Source organism: Sinocyclocheilus rhinocerous, unplaced genomic scaffold, assembly GCF_001515625.1.
Source record: "Sinocyclocheilus rhinocerous isolate Xijiao unplaced genomic scaffold, SAMN03320098_v1.1 scaffold1111, whole genome shotgun sequence".
NCBI lineage: Eukaryota > Metazoa > Chordata > Actinopteri > Cypriniformes > Cyprinidae > Sinocyclocheilus > Sinocyclocheilus rhinocerous.
Genome location: NW_015655406.1, coordinates 6270 through 24875, shown reverse-complemented (window position 1 = coordinate 24875; position 18606 = coordinate 6270). Strand labels below are relative to the sequence as shown.

Below are 18606 nucleotides of genomic sequence, written 5' to 3'. Positions count from 1 at the left end.
ATTAAAGCAAAAAAAGGACATAAATTCTGTAATTCCTGCTAACTTTTCTTGCAAAACGTGATGCTGATAATATAATGAAAAAATACTGAAATTTAGATTAATTTATATATGCATGTAATTAATTTGCTGTACTTATATGAAAGATTTACATCACATGATGAACTATAAAAGCATATTTGACATTTCTTTTTGGATCATTTTTATTAGCCTATGAACTACTTGTAAAAAAACAAAAAACAAACAACATTTTTTTCAACAACAGTTTATTAACGCAGTGATTCATAACAAAAAGAACCCCCCCCCCATGTAATTTAACTACAAGATCTGCTGTTCTGTGCTTGTACAGAACTATAGAAATTTTGGGATTGACAGAGGAAAAAAAAAAAAGTATAAAGACAATTCCTGTCTGAACAGGCAAACCGTAGGATGCAGCCAGAGTATTATATATGCAATTGCTGTGTGGTGATTCACAGAAAATTACACTGGATTTTTCATATTAAACATCAGTCAGGCTTTGCAGAGCTCCGTTCAGCTCTAGATATCCTTGATGACATCCTCAAGCTCTTCTTTGGAGTACATGTGAAAGGTCTTGTCGGGCTCTACTGTGGCAAGCTGCAGGCAGAGAGAAGGAAATTGCCAGAACCTTCATATACTTTTCAATTGAATTATATTTCACATGACCTTTGTGTATTACCTCAATGTTAGTGGCATTGAGTTTCTCCTCCATCACTTGTTTCAGGATAGTGAGAGAAGACTTGATGGCATCCTTTAACGTCATGGACTGAAAAAGATAAATATATTTTATGAACATTTGGTGGGGAAAGAAAGAGACACTTGCTTTTTAGATTTTAAAAGGGACTCTTATTTCCTAAGCACGTGGCTCAATTTGCTGCTCAGGAGAAACACTTTTCCTTTGTGAGAATACTCTCTTCAAATAACCTGACTGTGGCTTTATGGATCAGTTGGCTCAGTTCTTGCTTAGACTTGTGCTATATACACATGGACATTATAGAAAAAATGCATTAGTATTTTTGTATTATAATCATAAATTATGAAGAATGCTCTTCAAGGAATAGTTCATCCAAAAATGAAAATTAGCTGAAAATTTCACCCTCCGCCCATGCAAACTTTAGATAAATGTGTTTCTTTATTGGAACAGATTGGAGACATTTAGCATTACATTATTTGCTCACCAATGGATCCTTTACAGTGAATGGGTGCCATCAGAATGATTCCAAACAGCTGATAAAAACATCACAATAATCCACACCACTCCAGTCCATCAATTAACATCTTGCGAGACGAAAAGCTGCATGTCTGTAAACTGTTGCTTCTGGTCAAAGTACGAGTCAAAATCTCTCTCTTGATTCAAACTTTTTTTTTTACTGGAGAAAGCAGTATTATGAATAGAGCACTTGCATTTTAGCTGGAAGCAATGGTTTGCAGTTAAAAACACATTAATGATGGGATTTGTTTCTTACAAACATGCAGCGTTTCACTTCACAATACATTAATTGATGGACTGGAGTGGTGTGGATTACTTGTGGATTATTGTGTTGTTTTTATCAGCTGTTTGGACTCTCATTCTGACGGCACCCATTCACGGCAAAGGATCCATTGGTGAGCAAGTGATGTAATGCTAAATGTCTCCAAATCTGTTCCAATGAAAAAACAAACTTATCTACATCTGGATGTCCTGTGGGTGAATATATTTTCATGTTGTATGGGTAACTAGGTATGGATGACTAGGGAAAGTTTGTGTTGGCTCAAGGGATGCTGATGTGCGCATTTAAATGTCATTATCGTTACCATAAAACCTTAAAAAGGAAATGGAGATGAAGCAGAAAGAGTGGGTAAATGTACCTTGTGGTAAACCTCCTGCAAAGAGCTCTGAGCTCCTTCAGATGCTGAGCCGATAGCCCTGGCATCACACTGGACAAAAGTGCCTGAAGGATCCATGTGGTATCTGTTGAAAGAAGTTTGGTGTGATTTACATACTTTAGAAACCAAACAAGTCTGTACGGGTACCTAATAAATAAAACACTAATTTTAATAATTATCATGTTTTTGATATTGATTTCTTGTAGATCTACATATTTTTACTTTTTATTAGTAAAAATAGTGATTTTACTAATAAAATTTTTTGATTGCTATTCAAAATGCAATTCAAAAATAAGAGCTGCACAATTTGACCTAAAAACTTGTGATTATATATCAATATTTTGAAACGCAAATCTATAAAAATAAAAAAGAACAGACTTAGATGATCAAACTTTAAATGTAGTGAGTTAGCACAAAAAACGGCAGCTTGCTATGTAAGCGGCGCGATCTTGGCACTTGCTTCCACAACCAACCTGACACTGCCATCCCTTAGACTGATTGGACGATTTTGAGATAAAAGGCGGGGCTAAGAGTGATTTGTCTACTTGATTGGACGAACCATCCTTCACTCAATGACAAGGCATGTTTCGCTTCAACTCCAGTCATTCTTAAATGAGCTCTTTAGTAACACATCCAAAGTTTTTAACGTTATATATGCACTTTTATAAACTCTCAAAGGCCTCAATAAGCAGTTTCCCCTTAACGTTTTTATACAATTTGTTCTTTATTTTGGCAAAAACCATGTGAGAGCAGCACATACACATGAGCATCTAACGTTAGCTAACCGCTTTACTACTAAATAAACAACACACGGGCCGTTAAAATAACTTTATGCAATACACTCTGTTGTTTCAAATGCTTTTGTCTGCTGAGCTGTGGTTTACTGCAGTAGGGCACAACATAAGTATTTATTATGAATTACTTACCTTCTGCAGTGGAGGGTGAGTTTGCTAGTTTCAACAGTACAGGAAGTGTTCATAAAAAAGAACAGACTTAGATGATCACACTTTAAATGTAGTGAGTTAGCACAAAAAACGGCAGCTTGCTATGTAAGCGGCGCGATCTTGGCACTTGATTCCACAACCAATCAGACACTGCCATCCCTTAGACTGATTGGACGATTTTGAGATAAAAGGCGGGGCTAAGAGTGATTTGTCTACTTGATTGGTCGAACCATCCGTCACTCAATGACAAGGCATGTTTCACTTCAACTCAAGTCATTCTTAAATTAGCTCTTTAGTAACACATCCAACGTTTTTAATTAGGACAACTTGTTTTTTATTACAGCCCGTGATAATTAATACATTACAAAAACATTGTAAAAATTTAAAATTAGACTAAAAGAAAGCCTCCCCATTCCTCTATTTCTACTTCTGTCATCGCTTGGATTACAGCGTCACGGCACGCGCCTTCTTTTGAACGTGATTTTTCTCCAATGAGGGGGAGGAGGGGGCGGGACATTTGGCAAATTACGCTGCAGCACTGGTTGGCTATTAACTGTGAGCAGACAGAGTGTCAATTAATACATTGAACAACTCTCAAAGGCCTCAATAAGCAGTTTCCCCTTAACGTTTTTATACAATTTGTTCTTTATTTTGGCAAAAACCATGTGAGAGCAGCACATACACATGAGCATCTAACGTTAGCTAACCGCTTTACTACTAAATAAACAACACACGGGCCGTTAAAATAACTTTATGCAATACACTCTGTTGTTTCAAATGCTTTTGTCTGCTGAGCTGTGGTTTACTGCAGTAGGGCACAACATAAGTTGCTTGTCAGATTTCCCTAACAAGCAACCATATTTTTAAAAATAAGACAAAAAAAAAAACCGCAACCTGCAACCCGGGATTTTTTTTCACTCAACTTTACAAAAAAGAAGCCAAAAGTCGCGTATAATACGCGGACTTGGCAACTCTGGTTCCTACCCTATTGAATTAATCATAAGTCTTCAACACACAGGCTATGATTGTTGTGCTATATGTCGACCAAATCTAGTAGCTGCTATCTGTTGGAGCTGTATTCTAAATAACTTAATTATTAATCGCCACAGTTTTCCCTTTGTTCCCATATTTCTGCCTTTCTATCCCCTGCTTACTTCAGTGCATTCATGCATGCATGTCTTTTAACTAGGGCTGCACGATAAATCGCATGCAATATATAACGCGCATCTTGTCAGAAAGCCGGTTCTGTAATCAGCGGTAAATCTCCATCACGTGCGTGCTTTCACATTGAGCAGCATTAACTACAAAGAGCCGTTGTTCACTGACGAGCTGCGCAAAAAATCACGCGAATATGAACGTGGTTTTGCGCAGCTGGTCAGTGAACAACGACTTGTCTGCGATTTATCGTGCAGCCCTACTTTTAACCTTTATTAAACATCTTCAAATAACAAACAGGCATTATCATTGTTAAACATGAACACAGATTTTTTTTTTCAAACTGACCAATGATAAATACCCAAATACATTTCAGCAAATTAAATAGCAAATTATAACATAAATTAAATTAAGGGGGTTAATCAATATTTTCCAAATAATTTAGAGAGTTTTAAGGCATTTTTCCCGAGCTGCTCTAAAGATTGTAATACATTTTTCAAATCATTTGCCACAAAATTTAGAACAGCCTTAAGAAATCTACATTTGTGTAAATAAAACTTACATATAATCAAAAGTACACATAATTCAACTTTTTGTATGCATGTATGTGCAACAGAGATATTTCTTTTCTTTCTTTTTATTATATATTATAATTGAAAATACATTTTGAATTCCAGCGAAATGCAATTTAGCTTTTGTAAATGAGGATTTATTTATTTATTATTATTAATTTTTTTTTTAGGATAAATGGGTAATTATATATTTCTGTCTAACCCCATTAATAACAATTAGGGAACATGATCAATTTTAAAAACGTTTATTTTATATACACTGTAAGTGTACTTATAACACTTGCTTAATAAAACATTGTTTCATAAATTTGCGTCTTTAATATTTTGAATATGTATTAAAAATTTTATGAAAGTCAGATAAATGAAACAAAGCAGTTATCAACTAGAAGCATTCAACTTTAGCTTATTTTTGGGCCTATTCTGTCCATGTTTCTGAGGGATCTGGCAACACTGCATTGAATTTACTAGTGTATGTCACTTTAAGAGAAAGTTGAAATCACGTGTCTCACTGTAGAAAGTTTGACAAGTTGGTCGAGATAAGTACTCTGTTTTCCCGCTATCGAAAACCTTGAATGTCATTCTCTTGTGTCTTCTTCTGTTAATAACAACCTCGCGATCTCACCTGGAATCGAAGTCTTTTCTTTTAGCGACAATATAAAACACACCCAAAAACATGGAAATCGTGCAGGTAATGAACTAGCAACAGTTTGGTGATCTTCGTCCTTTCCGCTCAGGAAAATCAAGTTGAGGATTTCATCTTTATCTTCTCCATTTACAGAAAATCATGTCGGGGTTTAGTCTGGATTTGGGACCAGTGAAAGAGCCACTGGGATTTATCCGAATCCTGGAATGGGTGAGTTTCTGCGATCACTCAACAGATCCAAATGTCACATATTGTCTCTTTGCTGGCACGTTCATTATGACAATTGATAGATAGTTGCACATGTCTTTAAACACAGTATTATGTGATCATATCCATGTACCTTACACGACAACACAAGTACGTTGCAGTCACATATGGTGCTGTTTTGTCAACAAGGGGCAACACCCATGTCAAAATAATGGATCAAAACTGCTATATCATCCACTATTAAGGTCATCATCAAAACATGTAGACACCTTTAGGTGTGTCATTTGATAGGATATGTGCTGTAGAAATCTTCTCAAGCGCACAAATGCATGCAAGTCCTGCCTTGCGCACAGTCCCTTGAGAATTAAATTATGTTTACATTGCCAAAGGTAGGAGCAACCAAGATCGTCCTGTTTGCCACATGCGCATTAGGAGGCTCCTATGGTGGACTACAGTCTAATACTTACTAAATATACCACTGCAAACAATGGAAAATCTAGGCTATAAAACAGCTATCTGCAGGGTTCTCCGACTGATGTGGGTAACTAGGCCTGGAGTTCATTAACCTACTAAGAAATCAGGCTAGATGTGAAATTAGCTTATGTCAGTCTGATCTAAAATGAAATTTTGATTAATCAAGAATAGATTTATAACAGAATAAAGCTTTTTTCGGAAGGGAATCTTAGCTACTTCGGTTTGCCAGCTAAATATATTTTTGTTTGTCCTCTATTTAGTCATAGACTGAAATTCGATCCAGTTGGTCTGAATTGGTTTAGACATCCGGAAGTAAAAGCTAACTGCCACAAATTTCAGTGGTGATATGTGAAACTATACCTGCATACTGGCTGGCGTAAATATCCGACGGCACTGAAAACGGGCCAAGATCATTTAATTAAGTGATGTTGTATGTACAGAAAAGAATCCCAGCTGGATTGGTGTCCCATTGAGCAGGCCATGTATTTGCATTGATTCTTTAAATTGTGTCTAGGCCTTAGTTTCTTAGCTATATTTATCTCATCTGGCGGGTCTAGTCTCTTTTGCTTTTGCCAATGCCTTTGTAAATATTTGCACTTTGCACACAATTTTACCTTGTCTTTGCAAGTCATTATAATTTGCGAACATGCGAGACATTAGACAAAAGACAAGGTGCAATTTAACACAATAGTGTGTTGTTTTGGATCCTTTGTATGGAGGTAATGGAATTTCTGCAACTTAATCCAGACTGCAAAGGTGCTGCTTATAAGTGGAGCACATTTCATCACAAGCTCATTGGAAATAATCCCAGACAAAGCAAACCCACGGCTCAAGATAATATGAGGTGTAAATGAAGCTGCTATCTCTGTAGGTTATACCAGCTAAACCCTTGTTCCTCTTTCATCTAGTACAGGGGTGTCAAACTCCGTTCCTGGAGGGCCGCAGCCCTGCATAGTTTAGTTCCAACCCTGCTCCAACACACATACCTTGTAGTTTTCAAATAAGCCTTAATGACTTGATTAGCTGGATCATGTGTGTTTAATTAGGGTTGCATCTAAACTGTGCAGGGCTGTGGCCCTCCAGGAACTGAGTTTGACACCCCTGATCTAGTAGGAAATACACTACTACTATGCAGATTTGGTGACACAAAACATGATACTATTTTTTTGCTCGGTCATTCCCTGGTGATAATGGGTGATCGCCACCTATACTTACCTCAAACTTTTGAATGGTAGTGTATCTCGGTTTTTCACCAAAATATTAAGCAGCACAACTGTTTTTTAAAGTCATGATAATAACAAATGTGTCTTGAGCTGCAACTCAGCATGTTAGAATTGATTTCTGAAAGATCATGTGACACTGCTGATGCTAAAAAATTCAGCTTTGCATCACAGGAATAAATTACATTTGAAAATGTATTAAAATAGAAATCAGTTATTTTAAATTCTAATAATATTTCACAATATTATAGTTTTTACTGTATTTTTAAAAATCAAATAAATGCAGATTTTGAGATTTTTTTGAAAAACATAAAAAAATTATAATTATTCCAAACATTTGACCGGCAGTGTAAATTTGTGCTTCTTTAAGGTGTAACAGGTCTGCCGTTAGTTGCATTAAAGTGCTTTGATGTGGAAGAGGATATGGCTTATAGGTCTATGTCTTCATAAGCATTTTTTTTCAAGAATGTCTGAATTGCATCAAATCTTAGGAAATGGGCGCTTTGACACATTATTTACTTATAAAGCAAGAATGTCAGCCACTCCTTTAAAATCAGCATGTGTCTGCAGTGATGTTTTTACTTTTAACCACCACAACCCAGATCTCCCAGTATTAATGCAACAATGAAGATATGGCTTATAGGCCTATGTCTTCATAAGCATTTTTTCTCAAGAATGTCCCGAATTGCATCAAATCTTAGGAAATGGGCGCTTTGACACATTATTTACTTATAAAGCAAGAATGTCAGCCACTCCTTTAAAATCAGCATGTGTCTGCAGTGATGTTTTTACTTTTAACCACCACAACCCAGATCTCCCAGTATTAATGCAACAATGAAGAGGAAGCTTTGGTTGCTAACAGGTGAACTGACCTCTGATCATGTTGACGGTGGTGGCAGGGACGGTTCATTCACACAAGGCGCTCTTTAATAGTCATTTGCTGCATGTAGGTGTGCGTTCCAGTGTGAACGTGGCATCGGCCCACCATGTGGTTCTGATTGGTGCCAGGCACCCTTAGTTGGCTCGCTGTGCTTCTCTGCGCCAAGCACCTGCACCGGCGTACGCTCAACAGGAATGGAGCCAAAGAAATCTTAGGAAATGGGCGCTTTGACACATTATTTACTTATAAAGCAAGAATGTCAGCCACTCCTTTAAAATCAGCATGTGTCTGCAGTGATGTTTTTACTTTTAACCACCACAACCCAGATCTCCCAGTATTAATGCAACAATGAAGAGGAAGCTTTGGTTGCTAACAGGTGAACTGACCTCTGATCATGTTGACGGTGGTGGCAGGGACGGTTCATTCACACAAGGCGCTCTTTAATAGTCATTTGCTGCATGTAGGTGTGCGTTCCAGTGTGAACGTGGCATCGGCCCACCATGTGGTTCTGATTGGTGCCAGGCACCCTTAGTTGGCTCGCTGTGCTTCTCTGCGCCAAGCACCTGCACCGGCATACGCTCAACAGGAATAGAGCCAAAGTCTTGCCGGGGTGAAGATCGCACACCCTCTCTTTAGAAAGTGGAGGGATTTTCTTGGCAGCAAAAAATATAGGGCTATTTTTAAAATCATTTTGAGGTGCAGACCAATGTGTCTCAGGATCGGTTATCTGGTTTAATGAAAGGAGAAAACAAACTAGCCTCTGTTGGAAAGCGTGTGGGGTTTTTATTTTTTACATTTAAATTTTTTGGTCAGATATCACATCATTGCCCATAAGAATCATCTGTTAAAATTGATCTTGATTCATTTTTCGTTAGAAAGTGAATGATCATGCATGAGAAAAATATATACAGAGATAACTTTAGCATTTTCCTGACAAGTATGTGTCATATTTCACCCCAAAAATGTAACTGAAACATGAAATTTTATTTATAATTTTATGTTTATAATAATTACATAAAATATATTCATTTTAAAGAAAATGTAAAATAATTTCCAAAAAATGTTAAAGAAAATTAAGCCTAGTTTTATGACCATTATAATATTTATTATCATGATGGCATTATTTTCATGGCTATTTGATTTTGCACATCCCCAAAAGTGCTTAATATTAAATTTATACTATTATAGTATTTATTGATATTTTAAATAACTTTTATTTTTATCATTTCAGTTTCCATTTTAATTTATATTCTAGTAATTTTTCTGTGCTTTTGTCATGCTTTTGTTGTGCTTTTTTTTTTTTTTTTTTAAAGTTATATAATATTTTATGTTTTAGTAATTTTAGTACTTCAACTTTAACTTATTTTAACTTGGTTGCAAAAACTAATTTTTACATTTTACTGTTTAGTTAGTTTCAGCCTTATTTCAATTACTGAAAATCATTTTTAATAATTGTATTTTTAGTTAACAATTCACAAACCACATTTTTCCCCCTCAAGACATTTTTTCATCAGATTCACCATTTTAAACAGCAGCATTTTGAAAATATAATTCTCACAAAGTTCTCTGTTCTGAAGGGAAGTTCTGCGTTCCACAATTGTTTCTCCTGTGTAACAGCAACTGCTTCTCAGAAGAGCCTTCATTGTTCCTTAAACAGGGGCTTCCACAGAGGCACGTCAGTGATCAAATAGTCCTTGGAATTCTTTAATATGTAGCTGAAATGTAGAAGAAAGGTTGAACTTTAACTTGGTTTGAATATTTGTGCTTCATTGCCACTGACTCAGGCTGGGAGAAAAGTGATAGTCTTAAAGTGATAGTTCACCCAAAAATCAAGATGGTTTGCAATAATATGAGGGTGCGAAAATACTAACAGAATTTTCATTTTTGGGTGAACTATCCCTTTAAGCATTTTCCCATTAGTTCTTCACAATTTGCTAAATCTAAGATCTACAATGTCCGTCTGTTCCGCTGTATGGCTCTTAAACGTTACTTTTTCATAATTGCTAATGTATCATGTCACTTTTTCACAGCAAAACACCTTGGATCAGAGAATACTGAAAAAATGATGAGCTGTGCTACTGTAGTTATTCTCACAAATCTGCAGAAGCCACTTCCTGTGTGGAAGTGGAGAGTTTGTAAAAGGAAAGTGTGAGTCAGTGAGCGTTGAAGGATCATTTACAGATGTAGGGCTTGTCTGGTGAAGACCGCGCTCTTACTATGATATGACGTTAGCAATTGCCACACGCAAACGCTGAATTCATGTTTTTGAAGTTACATTTTTGTTTAAACCGCCACTAATGGGACTGCATCCATTTGTTACTATTAATGTTTCTGATATTTTAACCTGTTTCCAAAGAACCGAACATTTTCACTCAAACCTAAAACCATACAATTTAAAAAGAACAAAAAAATAATTTAGTTAAAATTGTTGATGTTAAAACTAAAATAATTTTTAATTTAGTTGAACTTGATGCAAATAACTAAAACTGAAATAAAAATAATACAAATGAAAAAAACAACACAGTTACAAAAAAAATCATTTAAATTGAACACGAGGGAGGGAGGGAGGGATGGATGGATGGATGGATGGACAGACAGACGCCGACCGATGCTTGACAACAACTCTGTAATGGTTTCATAGAAAATGCAATTTTCTAGATGTCTAATTATCATAATTGTTGTGTTTTTAGGTGTTCACCATTTGTGCCTTTGCCACCACTGGTGGTTATGTTGGATTCACTGCGTTCACCATTGATTGTGAAAGTAAAAATGAAGACATTACTGCTCATTTTGCATATCCTTTTAGGTAAAACATCCAGATCTCTTACAAATTATTACAAATTATTTTTAAGGGAAGGTGTCATTTTTTAAAAATGTTAAAATGCTGTCCTGCTGTTAGTCATGCAATGAGTAATCCATATGTATGTTGTTTGAAGAAAGTGAATGTTAGAGTTTTGTAATGTAACCGGAGAGACAATAAATTGAGCTCTAGTAAACATGTGACTTCCACTTATTAGGCTCCCGAGTCAGCCATATGAGATTCGTCACTGCAATCAGAGCAAGAACGTGACTTTCCTGCAGGGGGATTTCTCCTCCTCGGCCGAGTTCTTCGTCTCTGTTGGCGTCTTGGGCTTCTTGTACTGTACTTTCACCCTCATCCTGTACTTGGGCTACCAGCAGGTTTACAGGGAGTCTAACCGTGGCACGATTATTGTGAGTCATCACTCATTTGGAAATATTATTGTGATTATATGAATGTCATTCAAATCAGTTATTTTGTATTGCACTTTTTAATGTACTTGTTATGAATGTCATGACATTTTTTGGAACAAAATTATCTTTGTGATGCAGAATGTTTGTGACAATTAATATAAAATTAAAATATGGTTAGTGAGGATTTTTTAAAAGGTTTGATTTACAGTTTATTAATTAGTGGCCAACCAGTGTTATTTTATATATTTTTTTTCAGTAGACATATTATTAATATGTTTTTTATATAGCCATAGATATGGTTGCGAGAGATTTATTTAATTAATTTTGTAACCTTTTTTTTTTTTTTGTAATTTATTTGCAAACTTTTCCAAAGTATTAACAAAGAGCTTCATACAATTGCAGAATTGTAATTTTTTTCTACCCCTTTTCATCAAAAATAAATAAACACATAAAAATATCTAAAAAAATAAATAAAATATATATACAATATACAAATATTATATAACATATATATAATTTATTTTTTTATGCAGTCCTACTCTCTGATATATTTGTGATCTGTACAGTGTACATTTATTTTACATTATTTAATTAATTCACTAATAAAATTTAAATTTGAACAGAAAACATTAATTATCGATTGTAAAGTTTGGAAGTATTGTACATTTTGGAAGTGACACACTTGTGTTAATCGTCCAAGTGTCTGTTACTCAAACCTTCTCATGATCTGTTGGTCTAATTTTGTGCTTTTACTTTTGACAGCCACTTTATCAGAATATCCCTAGCATTTCCATGAGCAAGAATTGATATCCCAAACTTTACTCTGTTCCCTCTCCAGGATCTGATTGTGACCGGAATCTTTGCTTTCTTGTGGCTGGTTTGCTCCTCAGCCTGGGGAAAAGGTTTAACAGATGTCAAATATGCTACGGATGCTGACCGGCTAATAAAAGCTTGTCTGCCTGATAAGTGTGTGGTGAAGAGCTACCCTTCGATGGGTCGTCTCAATTCCTCTGTGGTAAGTGCAATTACTGTTAGGCCTGGTTAATATCTAGAACATTTCATTGGCCAATATTTGTTTTATTATGTATGTATAGATTATATAGTTCACATGTCCTAACATTGCTCTGAGGCAGATCTACTTTTACTGCTTTTTGGTTTTGTACAAACCTACAAACTGATTATTTGATAAACTGTGGATAAATGTTAAACCCTATAAGGCCTACTTGTTTATGCACATTTCTAAGGCTTTTAAATGATCAAAACTTTGCTGAAAAACCTGTTTCAAACCATTTATTACTTACCTTTTGATGTCTATATTTTTTTAGCCAGTAAAAGGCCTTTTACTATAATTGTAAAAATGTCCACCTTCAGGTTGTGGTTCACGTGTCTTTTTCCTGTGAAATCCTTAATGATTTTTATTAAGTAAATGTAAGAATAACTTTTATATTGTTATTAATATTTCAAGATGAACACTTACTGGACTGAAGCAGCTTAGGTTTGATTGATTATCCATATATAATTTATTATAAAAATCATGTTTAAAAAAATGTGAGTATCAAATATGATTCATCAGGCTTTTAAGAAAACATTTATTTCTTCATGCAATCATCATTGAATTTCATTGCATTATGTTTTGACCCCCATAATAAAAACCATAAAGCTTCGATCATAAAACTAAAGTATTTAATTATCATCATACTAAACATATTTGTGGCAGATATAGAGTGACAACTGATATTTATATGCATTTTATGAAAGTAGCCTGTTGTAAAGATCTCATTGATTTTTCATTACAAGCTATCAGAATATCATACTTTTTTGGCCATATAAATGTCAGCAACTGCACATATTTTGGCTCAGTTTGGGCCTGAATAAAATTAAGCTGTTTTTTTTCCCCCTCTTTGAGCATGAGCTCCATATCCTCCTATATCATATATGATCCATAAAAAACAGATGTATGAAATGATACTCAGCAAAAACACATATACAATATATGAGCAATATCACTCTCGTACTCGAGCGATACCGGCTCTATATCAGCTCTCGGCCTGCGGCCTCGTGCCTCTGGCCTAATCACAGCCTCTGATATAGAGCCGGTATCGCTCGAGTACGACAGTGATATTGCGTTTATACAACAGTTCGACGGAACATGTGTGTAATTAAACAAGAAACAATAACAAATTACAATTTTCTGGCTTACTTCATATCTCAGGCTTCAAGATTCAATTATTGTTGCAATTTGAAAAAGTTTAACAACTCATTTAACACTTTTTTTTTTTTTTTTTTGGCCTTGCAACTCCTGGCCTGTGGGAGAGAAGTGTCATCCATTATCCTTCTCCTTCTAGTAATCTATTTGCAAGTAAATAAGAATTTCAGAAACGAGCAGTCGAAGCACTACATGTATCTTTCTCTTTTCCGCATCCTCTAGCTCTTTGGATTCCTAAACCTGATATTGTGGGCAGGAAACTGCTGGTTCATCTACAAGGAGACTCCGTTTCATAAGCCGGCCAATCCACCGCCCAGCGTAGAGGGAGGAGTTTCCACCTCCTAATTAGACAAGACGGGCTCCTTCCTCTCCTCTCCATTCGTTCATAAAGCAGAGGACATCACCACTTGTGAAACAAACTACACTTTGATATGCAAAAGCTTTGTTTCTAGCGTCATGCATCGCAGTTCATTACATTAGACATGCTCTAAGCTGAATTCATCATTTCTTTATGGATTTTTTTTTATTTTAGTGTCTATTTAATGGCACTGTCAGAAGCAAATTTTGTCACGCAGGTAAAAAAAGAAACCAAATTATTTGTTAGATCAGTAGCATTTCAGTTACAACTTACAATAAACTTGTTCTAGGTTATTGATGTTTTTCATTTTAATTAATTTGTCTAATTTGATATAAAGATGACCTGCATTTCAGTAACTGTAAATGTCCACTACAATCAGACCTCATGAGAATGTCAAATGTCTCTGAGCACTTCAAATACTAGCACACTAATATCTAGCTTCAGACATTTAAAGCTTGTCTTTGCTTGTAGTTTTTAAATAACTATTTATTGGTTTAAGTGCCTTTTCATTTACGTTCATGATAGAATGTTTTTCCACAGCCACATCTGAGTCACCTTACATTTGTCAGGGAAGGACAAACTAAAAAATTCGTCTCAGTTTCAGCCATAAAGCATCTGATATTTCGTCTGTAACCTTTATTTTAAATGTTTGTGTGAATTCTCTGAGTTGATTGTTTTTCTACTGTTTGGAGTAGTAATGTTGTCATTTATTTGTATTTGGCTGTTATTTGACTTGACACTGTAAATGAAGCATCTGTATCACATGGGTTGATGTTTATATTTACAGAAAGAACATTTACTTTTGTGCATCTGTGGCATGTTTTACCATCTTATTTTTTACAGAAAGAAATGTTTTGTGGGGGATTGCATTCAGTTGAATTCTAAAAAAAAAAAGAATAATTGTTCAACAACAGTGATTGTCTGTGGGCATTTTATGTTCTGTTAAAAATTGATTATTTGTTTAATTCTAAATTGGCAATTTTGTTTTTTATTATATCCTCAAGTAGTTGTTTTAATCGTAAGATGAAACTTTCAAAGGAATATTCAGTGCCACATCTAAACTTTTTAATCTACATAGCTATAAAAAGTAGGTAAAGGTAAACACATTAAATTATTAATATAAATTGTTTAAGGAAAGTAGTTTGGGTCTAATTGTGATTAAAGAGGAAAAAAGTTAAAAGTGCCATTTAAAAATCTTTCCTCGGGTCACATATTGATGATTTTTTTTTGTCCTGGAGCAATCCTCAATTTTGGTTGTGACTTTTGGAAAATATAGGCCAGATTTGTGTGTGTGTTTTATATCTCTATGCTACGTTCAGAAGGAAAACCTCCATAAAAGGCTGTTTGCAGTTTTGATTAGTATTAAAAGAGGAGAGCTGTATATATATTGGTTCGTGTTTTATTTCAAAAGGCTGCTGTTTACTACATAACCACTAGATGGTAGTATTGTAAACAAAATAAATACATCATCTAAATCACACTGGTGTCGATCATACATGTTTCTTTTGGGTCGAAGATAGTGAAAAAAATGGGCAAGATCACGGCAAACCAACACACGTGAATAATAAATAACATATGCATTGCTTATGGTTTAAAGCCTTGAATAAGGTACTAATCCAACTACACCAAGGAAATCGAATCGGATGTATTTATCTGTATTACATAAAGAAAATGAAGCCTATTTTAGAACTATTAAGATTTTTTTGTTTTGCATGTGCTTAATTGTCATATTTTTTAATATATTAAGAATGTGAAATATTTCTATTAAAATTCAGTTTAAGGTACTCAATTTGCATTACAAATCTGTAAAGGGTTTGAAGATTCGTCTAATAAAATAATGTCAAATAAAATATCAATAATGCAAATAAAATTAAAAAGTGCGCGCGCACGCAGATTCCCCCTCCACCCACGGGATCGCGCAATGTGACGTCAGCGCCTTGACGCGCGGTGATGATGGCGGTGCGTGAACGCGCAGTTAAAGTAATGGCTGCTCCGGAACGGCGGGTGCCTTGTCTCGATGATTTCGTGGGCCAAAGCTGGAGCGCCTGGACGGAAAGAGCCAACCTGACAGCATCGGAGGGTGAGTGAGCACTTCGTCGCCGGTATTTCTCCATCCACCACCAAAAAGTCTCACGGATGTGCTTTATTTTTCGTGGAAAAGGCACGGCATCCCGAACCATGTTACCCAAACAAAGAACCTGCCGGGTCCTAGTGCCGGCCGGGTTACGCGCTTGCGCGCTCGCTCTCTCTCGCTGATCAGTGTCGTCATAATAGAACGTGTTCCGCGTTCGTTTTGTCTGGAACTTCAAAAGAAACAAACGCACTCAGTTTAAAACCACGAATCTCCTTTTGTCGGCGGGCACATCAAAGCAGTTAATAGTGTAGGGGTCATTTGCAGGTAGTTTTTATTTTGGCCCCACCCACAGAAGAGCTTGTGCCAGCTTCACAGATGACCAGTTCATGGCACAGATTGCATTTCACACTGAAAATCTTGGGGAATAAAACCTGAACAGTTGACTAGATCTCATATTATGACTCTCATTAAACACCACTGTATGCATAAATCAATGTTGGTCCCTTTTCTCACAGTTTTGACTCAATACATTGCATTCAAGACAGTAACCACATATTCTGGACCAAATAGAGTTCAGCATAGAAGAACCCATTATAGGTCTGATTTTTGGAGGGCACATGTCCTTCTCAATGTTTCTATGGTTACGGCCCATTGAATTAAGTGGGTTTAGAATGTAGCGTTTACGTAAGATGCCCATATGTGCTGTGTTGATAAGTCATTAATGATAATGCATGGAAGTCTGTTATTTTATAATGGTCATGTACCCTTTCTAACATAAACTACCTCCAAACATTTTTCATAGGGTCCAATGGAGATGAATACAGCAAGAATGGCAAAACAACGATGGAAACCATGACACTGAGGAAAGAGGGTAGGCGTTATGTACTTTACTTTGATTTCAAGGGGACACTGATTAACATGAACCCATTTAGTGATGGACTGATATATAAGCCGATTAATTGGCCGGTGTTTAGCTGTTTTGAGATTTTCGACATTAAAAACACGGTGGTTCCTCCTGTCAGGTCCAGCTTTTATAAACCGCCTTATCAATGAATAATAAACATGTTCTTTTGTGAAATTCAGCTTCTGAAAGTTAAAAAAAAAGGCACATTAAGTTGAACAGAGCTATTATTTCAGTGTCATAGGCTGAATTCAGGTAAATATTGGACTGCCACTAGTAGGAACTACTTAAATATGTTTAGAAACATTTGAGTTTTCAAACAGGAAGCTTCAACACACACACACACACAATTAATTTCTCTTTGGAGAAAATTACTGTATTTAAAAACATTTCCTCTAGTTTTACTTTTCGAACAAAGCTAATTTGTCCCTATTGTTTGGTATGCTTTTGTAGATATGTCCATCTTCGGTCATTTTCCTGGGCACGATGACTTCTATCTGGTGGTTTGCGGCCATTGCAGTCAGGTGGTGAAGCCTCAGGCGTTCGAGAAGCATTGCGAGAGGAGGCACGGCCCTCTGGGTAAGCTCTATGCACACCTCCGCTCCACCCCACCTCCACCTCAGCAGCATAGATCCCGTCATGGACACACCCCGCCTTCCCACGGAGCCTCCTCTTGGAGTGGCAGGAACCAGAATGTCGGGCCGCTGTGGGCATCTCCGCAATCTCCCTCAACACCGCCTCAGTTCAGACACACGAAACCTCCGAAAGATGGAGTTTGGTAAGATTTACTAATCTGATCTTGTTTGTTCACGTTAAAAGAGGGTCTAATGTGTTCTAACACAGCCCTGCATCTTTAAAAAAATCTGCTCATTTGCAAAAAAGACCTAATTTTACCTAAATTGATGTTCACATTTTTTTCACTCATCAAAATAACAAAAGCGGTCAAATGTCAAAAGTTTCAAAACATTTTAATAGGGCTGCACGATAAATCAAAATAGAATCGAGATCGCGATTCGACAAAAGCTGCAATTGTCATGCGTATCTTTCAGTGAAGCACGGTTCTGTGATCAGCAGTAAATCTCCATCCAAAGGCCAGAGGGCGCTCTCGCGCTGAAACTCCAAATACGCCTTGCAGAAGAAACCCAGAAAATGCCTATCGCTGCAGCTGAATAAACTGAAGATTTAACCGCTTTTATTGATTCAACATGACTAATAAACACACGACTACGGCTGATGATTTCCTGCTGATTACAGAACCGGCTTTTTTAACAAAATGCGCATGACAATCGCATTCGATTAATCGTGCAGCCCTACATTTTAATGGCAAAAAGAGGTATTCAAAATGTGTCCTTGCACTTACAATCTGGAAAAAATGGGAATAAAGATTAGGCATAAAATGTCTTTAGAATCATTCATACATATGAAAATCGGATGATAATTGATTTGTTCAATTCTTAGATGATTTTGGTTCTGTAGACTAGGCTTGCCGCGATAGACGGTGCTGACGGTGATACCGGTGTTAAGCTTCAACACCGGTTACGTCACTTGCCCACCGCGTCACCGACCCCCACCGTCGTTTAGATTTTTTATAGTAATAACCCTACTGTAGACAAGTTTTTGTTATTTTTTTTAGTTGTAACCTGGCTTAGATGACGACTGGAATCATGTCTTTATGGCAGTTTTTCTGGTGATCAAGTGACAATACAAGACTTCACTTAGCAAATGGTTGTCGGAAGCAGAAACAAAGCTACAAAATGCATTGTATTTTATGAGAAAGTATGATGTGCTACATCAAAACGGGCACCATTTTTGGAATCAGCACCTCAAAATTTGTAAAAAAAAAACAAGTATTCATTCAGCAAAAATATGATGCTGGAT

General features: G+C 36.2%; 3 protein-coding genes across 3 annotated transcripts in view; 2 read left to right on the top strand and 1 right to left on the bottom strand.

The window, feature by feature from the left end:
* Positions 1-246: 246 nt before the first annotated feature.
* LOC107718223 (proteasome subunit alpha type-5-like) lies at positions 247-2063 on the bottom strand. The gene is made up of 4 exons (XM_016525218.1): positions 2045-2063; positions 1864-1997; positions 695-781; positions 247-612 (listed from the first exon to the last, which is right to left on the bottom strand). Exons 1-4 carry the CDS (start codon positions 2061-2063, stop codon positions 535-537), a joined length of 318 nt encoding a protein of 105 aa, XP_016380704.1. The 3' UTR covers positions 247-534.
* Positions 2064-5035: 2972 nt separating this feature from the next.
* LOC107718190 (synaptophysin-like protein 1) lies at positions 5036-15252 on the top strand. The gene is made up of 6 exons (XM_016525169.1): positions 5036-5240; positions 5331-5405; positions 10667-10782; positions 10994-11189; positions 12028-12204; positions 13618-15252. Exons 1-6 carry the CDS (start codon positions 5226-5228, stop codon positions 13738-13740), a joined length of 702 nt encoding a protein of 233 aa, XP_016380655.1. The 5' UTR covers positions 5036-5225; the 3' UTR covers positions 13741-15252.
* Positions 15253-15550: 298 nt separating this feature from the next.
* LOC107718222 (ataxin-7-like protein 2) overlaps positions 15551-18606 on the top strand; it is a 7966-nt gene continuing 4910 nt past the window's right edge. The window contains exons 1-3 of the mRNA XM_016525216.1: positions 15551-15833; positions 16630-16698; positions 17182-17506. Coding sequence (XP_016380702.1) covers positions 15704-15833; positions 16630-16698; positions 17182-17506 — 524 coding nt within the window. The 5' untranslated portion in view covers positions 15551-15703. The remainder of the gene's footprint in view (positions 15834-16629; positions 16699-17181; positions 17507-18606) is intronic.

Coding starts and splice junctions, on each gene's coding strand:
- LOC107718223 (XM_016525218.1), bottom strand. Junction 782..1,863: donor TGCAGGAGGTTTACCACAAG/GTACATTTACCC, acceptor TATCTTTTTCAG/TCCATGACGTTAAAGGATGC. Junction 613..694: donor TCAATGCCACTAACATTGAG/GTAATACACAAA, acceptor CTCTGCCTGCAG/CTTGCCACAGTAGAGCCCGA.
- LOC107718190 (XM_016525169.1), top strand. Junction 5,406..10,666: donor TTATCCGAATCCTGGAATGG/GTGAGTTTCTGC, acceptor TTGTGTTTTTAG/GTGTTCACCATTTGTGCCTT. Junction 10,783..10,993: donor CATTTTGCATATCCTTTTAG/GTAAAACATCCA, acceptor TCCACTTATTAG/GCTCCCGAGTCAGCCATATG.